The sequence below is a fragment of the Biomphalaria glabrata genome, chromosome 12 (genome assembly GCF_947242115.1).
Source record: "Biomphalaria glabrata chromosome 12, xgBioGlab47.1, whole genome shotgun sequence".
NCBI classification, from domain to species: Eukaryota; Metazoa; Mollusca; class Gastropoda; family Planorbidae; genus Biomphalaria; species Biomphalaria glabrata.
Window position 1 is genome coordinate 36544407 of NC_074722.1, and position 12477 is coordinate 36556883.

General features: G+C 38.0%; 1 protein-coding gene across 1 annotated transcript in view; it reads right to left on the minus strand.

Annotated features, from left to right (window-relative positions):
* LOC106060704 (uncharacterized) overlaps positions 1–12160 on the minus strand; it is a 43411-nt gene extending 31251 nt beyond the window's left edge. Inside the window, exon 1 of the mRNA XM_056006959.1 lies at positions 12144–12160. Coding sequence (XP_055862934.1) covers positions 12144–12145 — 2 coding nt within the window. The 5' untranslated portion in view covers positions 12146–12160. The remainder of the gene's footprint in view (positions 1–12143) is intronic.
* Positions 12161–12477: the final 317 nt, after the last annotated feature.

Below are 12477 nucleotides of genomic sequence, written 5' to 3' on the forward strand. Positions count from 1 at the left end.
TGGATAGAAGCGACAACACAATAGCAATTAAAAGTTCGATTAAGCCAGCCCTTATTGTTTCTAGTCTAACTTGACGAGCTCAATTGAATATATAATTCACCTTTATCATTCGTGAAGATAATTAAAAACTTTTTTTATATATAAATTAGTAGAGGTAGAAAACATTACATTCAAGTAAAACATGAAACAAAATTCTTTTATTTACTTCTCAAGAAACACGCCGTCCACTGCGATTTGTTTAACAAGAAGTAATAACATAACCAACCACTATGTGACAAGATGTTATGACATAACCAACCACTATGTGACAAGATGTTATGACATAACCAACCACTATTTGACTAGATGTTATAATATAGTCGACTCTTATTTGACAAGATGTCATAACATAGTCAAACACTGCTTATCTTATCTTAAATATTACAGACGTTACTTCAAAAAAAGAAGATAACTTCATCCTGTTTGACCAGATGTTACAACATAGTCAATGACCGTTTGACCATATGTTATAACATAGTCAATCAATATTTGACCAGATGTTATAACATAGCCAACCAATATTTGACCAGATGTTATAACAAAGCCAACCACTATTTGACCAGATGTTATAACATAGCCAATCACTATTTGACCAGATGTTATAACATGGTCGACCACTATTTGACCAGAGGTTATAATATAGCCAACCACTATTTGACCAGATGTTATAACAAAGCCAACCACTATTTGACCAGATGTTATAACATAGCCAACCACTATATGGCCAGATGTTATAACATAGCCAACCACTATTTGGCCAGATGTTATAACATAGCCAACCACTATTTGGCCAGATGTTATAACATAGCCAACCACTATTTGACCAGAGGTTATAACATGGTCGACCACTATTTGACCAGAGGTTATAACATGGTCAACCACTATTTGGCCAGAGGTTATAACATGGTCGACCACTATTTGGCCAGATGTTATAACATGGTCAACCACTATTTGGCCAGATGTTATAACATAGCCAACCACTATTTGACCAGATGTTATAACATGGTCGACCACTATTTGACCAGATGTTATAACATAGCCAACCACTATTTGACCAGATGTTATAACATAGCCAACCACTATCTGACCGGATGTTATAACATAGCCAACCGCTATTTGGCCAGATGTTATAACATAGCCAACCACTATTTGACCAGATGTTATAACAAAGCCAACCACTATTTGACCAGATGTTATAACATAGCCAACCACTATTTGGCCAGATGTTATAACATAGCCAACCACTATTTGACCAGATGTTATAACATAGCCAACCACTATTTGACCAGATGTTATAACATGGTCGACCACTATTTGACCAGATGTTATAACATAGCCAACCACTATTTGACCAGATGTTATAACATAGCCAACCACTATCTGACCGGATGTTATAACAAAGCCAACCACTATTTGGCCAGATGTTATAACATAGCCAACCACTATTTGACCAGATGTTATAACAAAGCCAACCACTATTTGACCAGATGTTATAACATAGCCAACCACTATTTGACCAGATGTTATAACATAGCCAACCACTATTTGACCAGATGTTATAACATAGCCAACCACTATTTGACCAGATGTTATAACATAGCCAACCACTATTTGACCAGATGTTATAACAAAGCCAACCACTATTTGACCAGATGTTATAACATAGCCAACCACTATTTGACCAGATGTTATAACATAGCCAACCACTATTTGGCCAGACGTTATAACATGGTCGACCACTATTTGACCAAATAAAATAACTGTAAGAGTACTGTGTTGTGGTCTGAGATCATTATTAACAAAGTAATCTAGAACCCAAATTGTTGGGTAGAGGACAAAAATTGATGACGCAATAGTTTTAGTCTTGGGACTTTAGAACTTATAAGGTTGTAAACAAACAAGGTTCCAAAGACAGTTTGTGTGAAAACACAAACTCAAAATCGGCCCCAGAGATGATCCACCCAGGCAGGTAAAAAGGCAGTTTTCAATATTTTCAGAAAGAACATCAGAATGAAATTCTATCGAAGACAAATGATAGAGAAGAATGGAGAAAGAAGGTTGACAGATCTTGTGTGGTGCCCCAGCGGTCGAGCAAACCAAAGGTAGGTGAAAGTGAATGTGAAGTTAGATGTGAACCTGGCCTAACTGATGTCTTATAATGAATATCTTATATTGTTTTGTTAAGGGTCAATCTCTTATTCCTAAACAACAATATATTCCCGTAAAAAAAATAAAAAATTCCTTTAGTTGAGTGTTGTATTGTTATGATGCAAGGTTGCAGTTCATACGATAATATGAAAAAATTGTTGTTTTAAATTATGCACAACTAAATAGAATTTTTCTCTTTAAAAAAAAGTAAACATTTTTTTTGTACATGTAGTAGTAAGTTTAACAGAACTTAACTTAACTTAGCAAAACAAATGTAAAAAAATAATAATTTTAATTTTTTAAAACCGTTTGCACAAATGTGTTAAAAATATGGCAAATGGTAATCTCCCCTAGGACACAATAACCCTGGTTTAATAGCATGCACCTTCTAACATTTAATATTAATCCATTTATTAATTTCCCTTAAGTATCATTGTAAAAAATTTTCCAACGAGCATTTTCTCATGTATTTCTTGATCTTTCACCTCTGGCTCAAATATGGGTCCGCGGAACTGTTTTCAATAACAGGAGAAGATGCGAAGGCGAGTAACTGGCGCCCCAATCCAGTAAGCTTAGGGCAGGAGGGCCTCATTAGTCTTGGTTTGCTACCCACCTAGCAGAAGGAAGACTGAATTTAACTCTTTTTCTCCTAACTGACGATACCAGCGTTGATTCTACCAGAATGTGGTAAATAATTACGGAGAGAAAGAGTTAAACCTTAGCTGCCTTGCAGGCAAACCCAAACATGACGACCCTTAGGCAGTTTGCATCATACAGCGCCACACCCTGTCGGAACTGTTTGATCGTCTAAGAGCTCTAAGTTTGAAAAAAAACAACAACTGTTTGAGCGTCAAACAGTAACCTGCGTGAACCACCGTTCTGTCTGGAAGAGACCCAACTCAATGCGTGTGTAAAGCATTGCTATTTCCGATGCATCTGGCCCCCGGGCGCATGGGCTAGACATGGCCGAAGGCCGAGTGCACCGGGGACCTCCGCCATTTTCCTATGCTGTACCAAGCTAACCGTGGAGGACTCGCCATTTTGTGTAACGGTCCCTTGAGAAACGGCGCATGGATTCTCGACAGGTTCGTGAGGGCACTCTTTCAACTCCGCTCCGTGCAATGGGTAAGCTCTTGCCAGCCCGTGGACACCCCCACGGGAGTTTTATTTTGCCATTCATTTAGCCTAGTTACCCCCTCAAGTAACCGTTTCCACCCGAGTGCCACGTTGAGGCAGAACTGCGACACATTGATCCCAAAATGTATATGTCGTTTGCAAAGAATTACATAAGCATAAGAAGCTTTTAATGTTATAACTCATACCACAGATGTGCCCTTGAACATTATTGTTGCTCGAAGAGATTTGTTTAATAATAACAGATGTAGGTTTGTGTAAAATAATTAGTTTTTAAAACTACTCCAACGGCTGGTAAAATCAATGTTTTATCTATAGAGATTTCCATACTTGTCTCGTAAGACGCTCACAAACCACCATTTTCTCCATATGGTGTTGACGAGAGATTTTGTGGGTCTATTCTGAATTTTATCTTTGAGTGTTCGAAAGTTTTTCAAACCTTTATCTTTTTATCATGGTGGGATCGTCTGAAATGATCCTCCAGCGTAATTAGTTTCATATCGTCATAAAAAGGCACTTAGACAACCGTTTGTTTGACAAGGAAGGAAGGAATCCCAATTTTAAATAATCAACGCAATACAATCTACATTTCTTTTTGGTAAATATTTAAATGACAAAAATTAAGCTATTTAAATTAGTATTAAAATTAAACACAACAATTTTTCGTTTGATTAGCAGGATAAATATTTAAAGTATTAACTAAGGTACTAATCATATATTATACAATCGGATTTCCAATACCTTTTATACTTTTTGAATCTAAACGTGACGGACGGAGGGACAGACAGACCACTCAAAACTGTTAGCGGCTTTTCCCCTTACGGGATCTTTTATGGAGCAACACAAAAGTATGTTTTTTTTTGCATTTTTATTTAAAGAGACACGTGACCCATGACGTCACCGATGTCTTCAGCATAGCGTGACTTCACTCGAGACAACAACGGTAAACTGCGGTGTACAAAGGAAAGATAATCAGAGACTGTCCCGGAATTTCGCTTGGTAAGTCGCGAGTTCTCTCCTCTTCATCTTTAGTCACTTGGCATTTATTTGGTTTTAATAAGGAAGTTTAATTTCCTTGCTGTTGTTTTTATTTATCGTCTACCAATTTTATTATTATTACTTTTTATTTTTTTTACAATATTCTAATTTTATCAGTTTTCAGTTTACGAGTTTTCAGTTTACGAGTTTTCAGTTTATCACTTTCCGGTAGGCCTATACGTGTTTTTAGTTTATCAGTTCCCGAGTATACGGGTTTACAGTTTATCAGTTCCCGAGTCTACGTGTTTTTAGTTTATCAGTTCCCGAGTCTACGGGTTTACAGTTTATCAGTTCCCGAGTCTACGGGCTTACAGTTTATCAGTTCCCGAGTCTACGGGTTTACAGTTTATCAGTTCCCGAGTCTACGTGTTTTTAGTTTATCAGTTCCCGAGTCTACGGGTTTACAGTTTATCAGTTCCCGAGTCTACGGGCTTACAGTTTATCAGTTCCCGAGTCTACGGGTTTACAGTTTATCAGTTCCCGAGTCTACGGGTTTACAGTTTATCAGTTCCCAAGTCTACGGGTTTACAGCTTATCAGTTCCCAAGTCTACGGGTTTACAGCTTATCAGTTCCCAAGTCTACAGGTTTACAGCTTATCAGTTCCCAAGTCTAAAGGTTTACAGCTTATCAGTTCCCAAGTCTACAGGTTTACAGCTTATCAGTTCCCAAGTCTACAGGTTCAAAGCTTATCAGTTCCCAAGTCTACGGGTTTACAGCTTATCAGTTCCCAAGTCTACGGGTTTACAGCTTATCAGTTCCCAAGTCTAAGGGTTTACAGCTTATCAGTTCCCAAGTCAACGGGTTTACAGCTTATCAGTTCCCAAGTCTACGGGTTTACAGCTTATCAGTTCCCAAATCTACGGGTTTACAGCTTATCAATTCCCAAGTCTACGGGTTTACAGCTTATCAGTTCCCAAGTCTACGGGTTTACAGCTTATCAGTTCCCGAGTCTACGGGCTTACAGTTTATCAGTTCCCGAGTCTACGGGTTTACAGTTTATCAGTTCCCGAGTCTACGGGTTTACAGTTTATCAGTTCCCAAGTCTACGGGTTTACAGCTTATCAGTTCCCAAGTCTACGGGTTTACAGCTTATCAGTTCCCAAGTCTACAGGTTTACAGCTTATCAGTTCCCAAGTCTAAAGGTTTACAGCTTATCAGTTCCCAAGTCTACAGGTTTACAGCTTATCAGTTCCCAAGTCTACAGGCTCACAGCTTATCAGTTCCCAAGTCTACGGGTTTACAGCTTATCAGTTCCCAAGTCTACGGGTTTACAGCTTATCAGTTCCCAAGTCTACGGGTTTACAGCTTATCAGTTCCCAAGTCAACGGGTTTACAGCTTATCAGTTCCCAAGTCTACGGGTTTACAGCTTATCAGTTCCCAAATCTACGGGTTTACAGCTTATCAATTCCCAAGTCTACGGGTTTACAGCTTATCAGTTCCCAAATCTACGGGTTTACAGCTTATCAATTCCCAAGTCTACGGGTTTACAGCTTATCAGTTCCCAAGTCTACGGGTTTACAGCGTATCAGTTCCCAAGTCTACGGGTTTACAGCTTATCAGTTCCCAAGTCTACGGGTTTACAGCTTATCAGTTCCCAAGTCTACGGGTTTACAGCTTATCAGTTCCCAAGTCTACGGGTTTACAGCTTATCAGTTCCCAAGTCTACGTGTTTACAGCTTATCAGTTCCCAAGTCTACGGGTTTACAGCTTTTCAGTTCCCAAGTCTATGGGTTTACAGCTTATCAGTTCCCAAGTCTACGGGTTTACAGCTTATCAGTTCCCAAGTCTACGGGTTTACAGCTTATCAATTCCCAAGTCTACAGGTTTACAGTTTATCAGTTCCCAAGTCTACGGGTTTACAGCTTATCAATTCCCAAGTCTACGGGTTTACATCTTATCAATTCCCAAGTCTACGGGTTTACAGCTTATCAGTTCCCAAGTCTACGAGTTTACAGCTTATCAGTTCCCAAGTCTACGGGTTTACAGCTTATCAGTTCCCAAGTCTACAGGTTTACAGCTTATCAGTTCCCAAGTCTACAGGTTTACAGCTTATCAGTTCCCAAGTCTACAGGTTTACAGCTTATCAGTTCCCAAGTCTACGGGTTTACAGCTTATCAGTTCCCAAGTCTACAGGTTTACAGCTTATCAGTTCCCAAGTCTACAGGTTTACAGCTTATCAGTTCCCAAGTCTACAGGTTTACAGCTTATCAGTTCCCAAGTCTACAGGTTTACAGCTTATCAGTTCCCAAGTCTACAGGTTTACAGCTTATCAGTTATCAGTTTACAATTTTTCAGTTTATCATTTTCTCGTGTATGTGTTTTCAGTTAATCAGTTCCTAAGTCTACTGGTTCCCAGTTAACAGTTTATCCGTTCCCAGTTTACGACTTTTCAGTTTATCAGTTCCCAGTTAGTTGTTTCTGGCTACTAGTTTTCAGTTTCACATCTCGCCATTTGAACGTGAACAGTTCCCATTTAACTGTTTACCCAGTTTCCAAGTTCCCTGTTCCCAGAATAACAAGTGAAGAAAGCACATCAGTTACAAACTTAAATAGGTCACGTCTGCTTCTTACTGTTTGGTCACGATGTGGCTATTTATAACCATCTTTTCAAAAGTAGGAAAATGTGTTTTTTTTTTTAATTTCATGATCTGTCACACACCCATTCAGACACAAACACACCCATAACAGCCCACACACACACACACACCTAAAACTAAACTCTTAGAAATAAGATAAGCTTGAAAAACAAACAATTTAAAATGCTCTGCTCGAGATTAATTGTACATGACATTTGTGTTGTTGAGAGTCATGAATTTATCATCTTTTGTCAAAGTGTACTGTTATTGAAGTTTATTTTTTTTTAAACTCATCAAAATAAAGAGTTGATTGAGTCTACAATGAAGGAAGTATCGCCTTGAATGAAAAAAAAAATGTATTATTAAAATATTTCAGTCGCTCATCTTTGAAACAAAAAAATTCCTCATCATCTATTTCAAAGAACTAATTAACTCGGAGAGTATATAAAACATGCAATAGTGTTATGGATTTGTGTGTGCATGAGAGTCTGCGAGTGTGTGTGTGTGAGAGAGCGTGTTTCTATTAGCTGAATTGATTTCGATGTAACAGGAGTAACACTATAGCGATAACTTGTTTCAATTGGCTGAATAGTTTCTGATGTAACCACGCGTAAGCCTATTGCTCTTAAGGTTACAACTAGAGATGCTAAAGTTGTAATCTGAGAGACAGAACGACTTTTTTTTGGTAGTTGTAAACTGAGAGACAGAACGACTTTTTTTTGGTAGTTGTAAACTGAGAGACAGAACGACTTTTTTTTTGGTAGTTGTAAACTGAGTTATATTAGATTTATATCGTTCAATGTCTTGTTTCATTTTTATTTCTACATCTACAATAAAAAAAAATCGTACGGATTTAGATATTGTTAATAAAAGCTAAGATCAAATTTGATTTTAAAAAAAAAAGTCTGCTCGAGTTCTGTATTAAGAATATAAAAACTGTTCAGTTGGACTAGTTTGAAGCTACAAGCCAACGATCTTACATCGCGATATGTGTTCATCATCATCATCATCAAACTCCATTAGAGTGAGGGCTTGAGAGGCTCAAATCCTCTCTTGCAAAAGCCCTGGACAGAAACCCTGCTGTCTTGCGTAGTGCATAAATGTCGCCATACAGGTCGAGAATTTTGGGTTTCCCAGACCTGTCGAGACGGAGATCAGCAAGTCTGGGGCAGTCAAACAGAACGCGATATGTGTTAAATGTGTATAGTACAAACTAGCATTGGCCTCCTTCAGTCGTGAAACGACTATGGTTCATCTCGAACACTTTTTCATATGGCTGTGGTGGAGCCCTATTTTGGAGAGACACTCCCGTCCACGTATATTGCAGGTCAAGGTGGCTTTAGTTTTAATTAATTCCTATTTTCAGACCTTGTGATCTATAGGGCAGATGATGTAAAGATCATTTGTTTATGTGGCCTACGGTTAACGAGGGTGTCGTGTGGCCAACTGCCTGTACTTCGAATCCTAGGGGTTTTAATTTAGGGATCTTTAGTGCGCCTTTGAGGCCACACAGCTCTAATGGGTACCTGACATTAGCTGGCAAAAATCAGAGGCAGTTAGCCGTTGTGTTGGCCACATAACACCGTCGTTAACCGTGGGCCACAGAAACAGATAACCTTTTAAATCATCTGCCATATAGACCGCATGATCTGATAATGGAAGTTTAGATTTTACTTTACAAAAAAAAAACGCGCCATTTAATGTTACAAGTGCGACATGTCATCGACCAGTAACCATTATATGGCGTAGGAAAGTGACCAAAACCGGAAATGCTGCTGACACTTCGAGGTCTACTCCTGAGAGTAAGACAAAGAAAGGGAAAACATTCAGTAATCGAATACACAAGTATCTACGTGATTACTCGGTGTTGCATTGTTTGGTTAAGGTCATAACTGTCTATACAAAACCAATAGGAAGAGATGTCGATACCATAGAACGATCCATAGTCTCTTCAAACATAAACATCAGGCTCTAGGTACACGAGTTCTAGCAATATCAAGCCCAAATATTACAACTTATGGAATCAATGACTGTCCCCCCCACCGCTTGCCCTTTTCTTTTGTATGATTGAGCTGTGCGTGGGTTGGGCCGGACAGAAAGAAAGAGAGACGGGACGAGAAAAGGTGGAAACATAATGGGGTGGGGAAACTAGTGGCCTAGCACGGACACAGTGCCACGACGGAGAAATACTTAATTAGTGATTGGTCCACCAGATTGTCCAGTGGTCATTTTTTTTCTCCCTTCTAAAACATATAGAGGACAGGAAATAGAAAGGGTTCTCTCCAGAGTTTTAACTAGTCAATAACCCGGCCAATGTAAGACATTCTTTTGAGCAGATGAAAAAGATATTCACTTTTCTTTTTTAAATGTAGGTCAAAGGTTATATGAATATTAAGCAACTAATTAACTAATAATGGTACTGCTTTTAAAATCTGTGTCTACCGCGACAAGGGCAGACATACAGGCAAATAAACTTAAAATTCTTTCAGAAATGAATTGCGTTAAACTAGTCATGCATGATTTAAACTCTGCTAAGTCGTTGGTTTTCTGGCTGAATTAGACAACCCATTCCATTTTCTATAAACACCAGAAAAGAAAGAGCACTTATACAAATTTGTCCTTGCATATTAGATAAGAAATATATTAAAAAATATTATCTTTGTGTGGTTCTGAGTATTTTATTAGATTTTGTTTTTGTATTTGAAGATTATGGTTCAGTGTTTTATGTATAATTGCTACTTTACTTTTGAGTCTTCTCTCCTGAAGGCTTTCTAAATTTAGTGATTTTACTAAAGGTGTTACTCTAGTCAAATGTGAATATTCGTTTTTTAGAAATCTCACTGCTCTATTTTGTGTCCGTTCCAGTTCCAATATTTTCTTGAGTTGAGGGGTGCAGATACCTGCAAGCCAAAAGGAGGGCCGAAAGGAAAACAAAAACAGGATAAAGTATATTTAAAAGCAAGGTTATTATGCATACGATAAAATTTGCCAGCTAATCTCGTGATGTAAAACTTCTAAAACACAATTTCTCAGACTAAGAGACTTTTGGAATTAGTTCATTATCAAACAGGATAAAGTATATTTGAAAGCAAGATTATTATGCATACGATAAAATTTGCCAGCTAATCTCGTGCTGTAAAACTTCTAAAACACAATTTCTCAGACTAAGAGACTTTTGGAATTAGTTCATTATCAGCGTCGACATAGTTTGCTTTATGCTTAGTCTCTTCCGATTGTATTTTGGAGAATTTTGTTTTTGAAAAATGAATTAGTCCCCTTTAACTGTCGTTGCCTGAGGCTTAGTGAACCAAACTTGGATGTCTATACAATCTATACAATCTTCCATGTTCATAAGCTCTTTTCTAGCCGAGTGGTTACTGCGTTAGATTGAGAAACCTGAGAAGGCTTTTGCCCACGAGTTCGAATTCAGGTCGTTCACCCTATATTTTTTATAAATACATTTAAAAAGCGATTGTCGAGATACCCCATTATTCCCCCCCCCCCTTTTTCCTTTTCCAAGACAAGTGATAGAATAATTGCGTAGGTGAGAAAGCTAAAAGCATGAAATTGCGCTAAAGAAAAACAATTGGTAAAAATATTTCTAGATTTTAAATTGTTAGTCTAAATCTATTACAACTGTAATTGCAAGACTGAACCAAACTAATTGATACTCTTAATATAAGCTTTGTTTCAAAAGTATTTTTTAAAAAATGTTTTTGTTTCAGCTGTGTGTTTATGGGCAGAAGTCGCTTTTTCAACATGTCCTCCTTTGGCAGGACATCCTTGTAACACTACACTCATCCGTAAGTTTACAACTGATCCGATAACAAAAAGTAATTTGCATGGAATGACATCTCTGTCTTGATGACACCAATGGAATGACATCTCTGTCTTGGTGACACCAATGGAATGACATCTCTGTCATGATGACACCAATGGAATGACATCTCTGTCATGATGACACCAATGGAATGACATCTCTGTCATGATGACACCAATGGAATGACATCTCTGTCATGATGACACCAATGGAATGACATCTCTGTCATGATGACACCAATGGAATGACATCTCTGTCATGATGACACCAATGGAATGACATCTCTGTCATGATGACACCAATGGAATGACATCTCTGTCATGATGACACCAATGGAATGACATCTTTGACATGATGACACCAATGGAATGACATCTCTGACATGATGACACCAATGGAATGACATCTCTGTCATGATGACACCAATGGAATGACATCTCTGTCATGATGACACCAATGGAATGACATCTCTGTCATGATGACACCAATGGAATGACATCTTTGACATGATGACACCAATGGAATGACATCTCTGACATGATGACACCAATGGAATGGCATCTCTGACATGATGACACCAATGGAATGACACCTCTGTCATGATGACACCAATGGAATGACACCTCTGTCATGATGACACCAAACACCATTATATCTTCTTTTTTTTTAGATATTCTTGCTTATAAAAATACATGCATAATTGTTTCGTGAGATTACCAAAACGAAATGTTGAATGTGACTTGCAGTTGTCAAACCTGAGAGAGTCCGCAGACAGATTCCACTGTTACGTATCAATGTACTTTTAATATTCCCAGCCATTACATTCATGTCCAACTTAATTAATACAAATCGATACAGGAAGCAGAACTCTCATCTTTTCTTTTTAAATATCTAAACAAAGCAGGGGCAACTATCTGGATTATCTGATTATTGGTGTGGATAACGGCGTCACGTGATCTCTATATAAAGCAATGTTTGCGTCCAATGTTTATATTTGCATTGTCAGTCTGACAGGAACTTGTTTTAAATCCAGGTACCTCAAATGACGAAAGGGAAATGACATTGACTTGAGCCCTAAGTCTTTGAATCGTCGCCTGGGCATTTATCTGCCATTAACATGGGGTGACCTACAGTGAGTGTAGTTAAAGAGTTGACTGATGACTTCTGGTAGAATGACTGATGACTTCGCTATTGAAAAAAATGGCTCCAGCAGAAGTGGATAAACAAGGGAGGGTGGTGGGAGAGAGTTTGCGAGAAAATAAAAATTGATAAATATCACGACTTAGAGAAAAAAAGAAATGCAACAAAAGAAGGTGACACAACACAGGAGAACTGGGTTTTTCTAGCTTTGTCATTTCTAAACTTCAAATAAAAAGTACACCTTACATCTTCTGCTCCAGAGATCGCAAGGTCTAAAAGAGGATTTTTTTGTTTGTTTTCTACTTCAGATTTCTTATATGCACCAATGGAAAGGGTAGACAATTTCCTTAACTCTTTCTCTCCGTAATTATTTACCACATTCTGGTGGAATCAACGAGTGTAGCGTCAGTTAGGAGAGAAAGAGTTAAAGTAGAGAGATGTGTCGCTGGCCATTTGTACCTGTATATGTTCAAGATTTTAAAAAATAATAACCCCTCCAAAAAAAAAAAAAAAAAACATGGAGGAGAAGAGTTTATAAAAAAAACGAACTGAATCTGATTCGTTAAAAAGTTTTCTTATC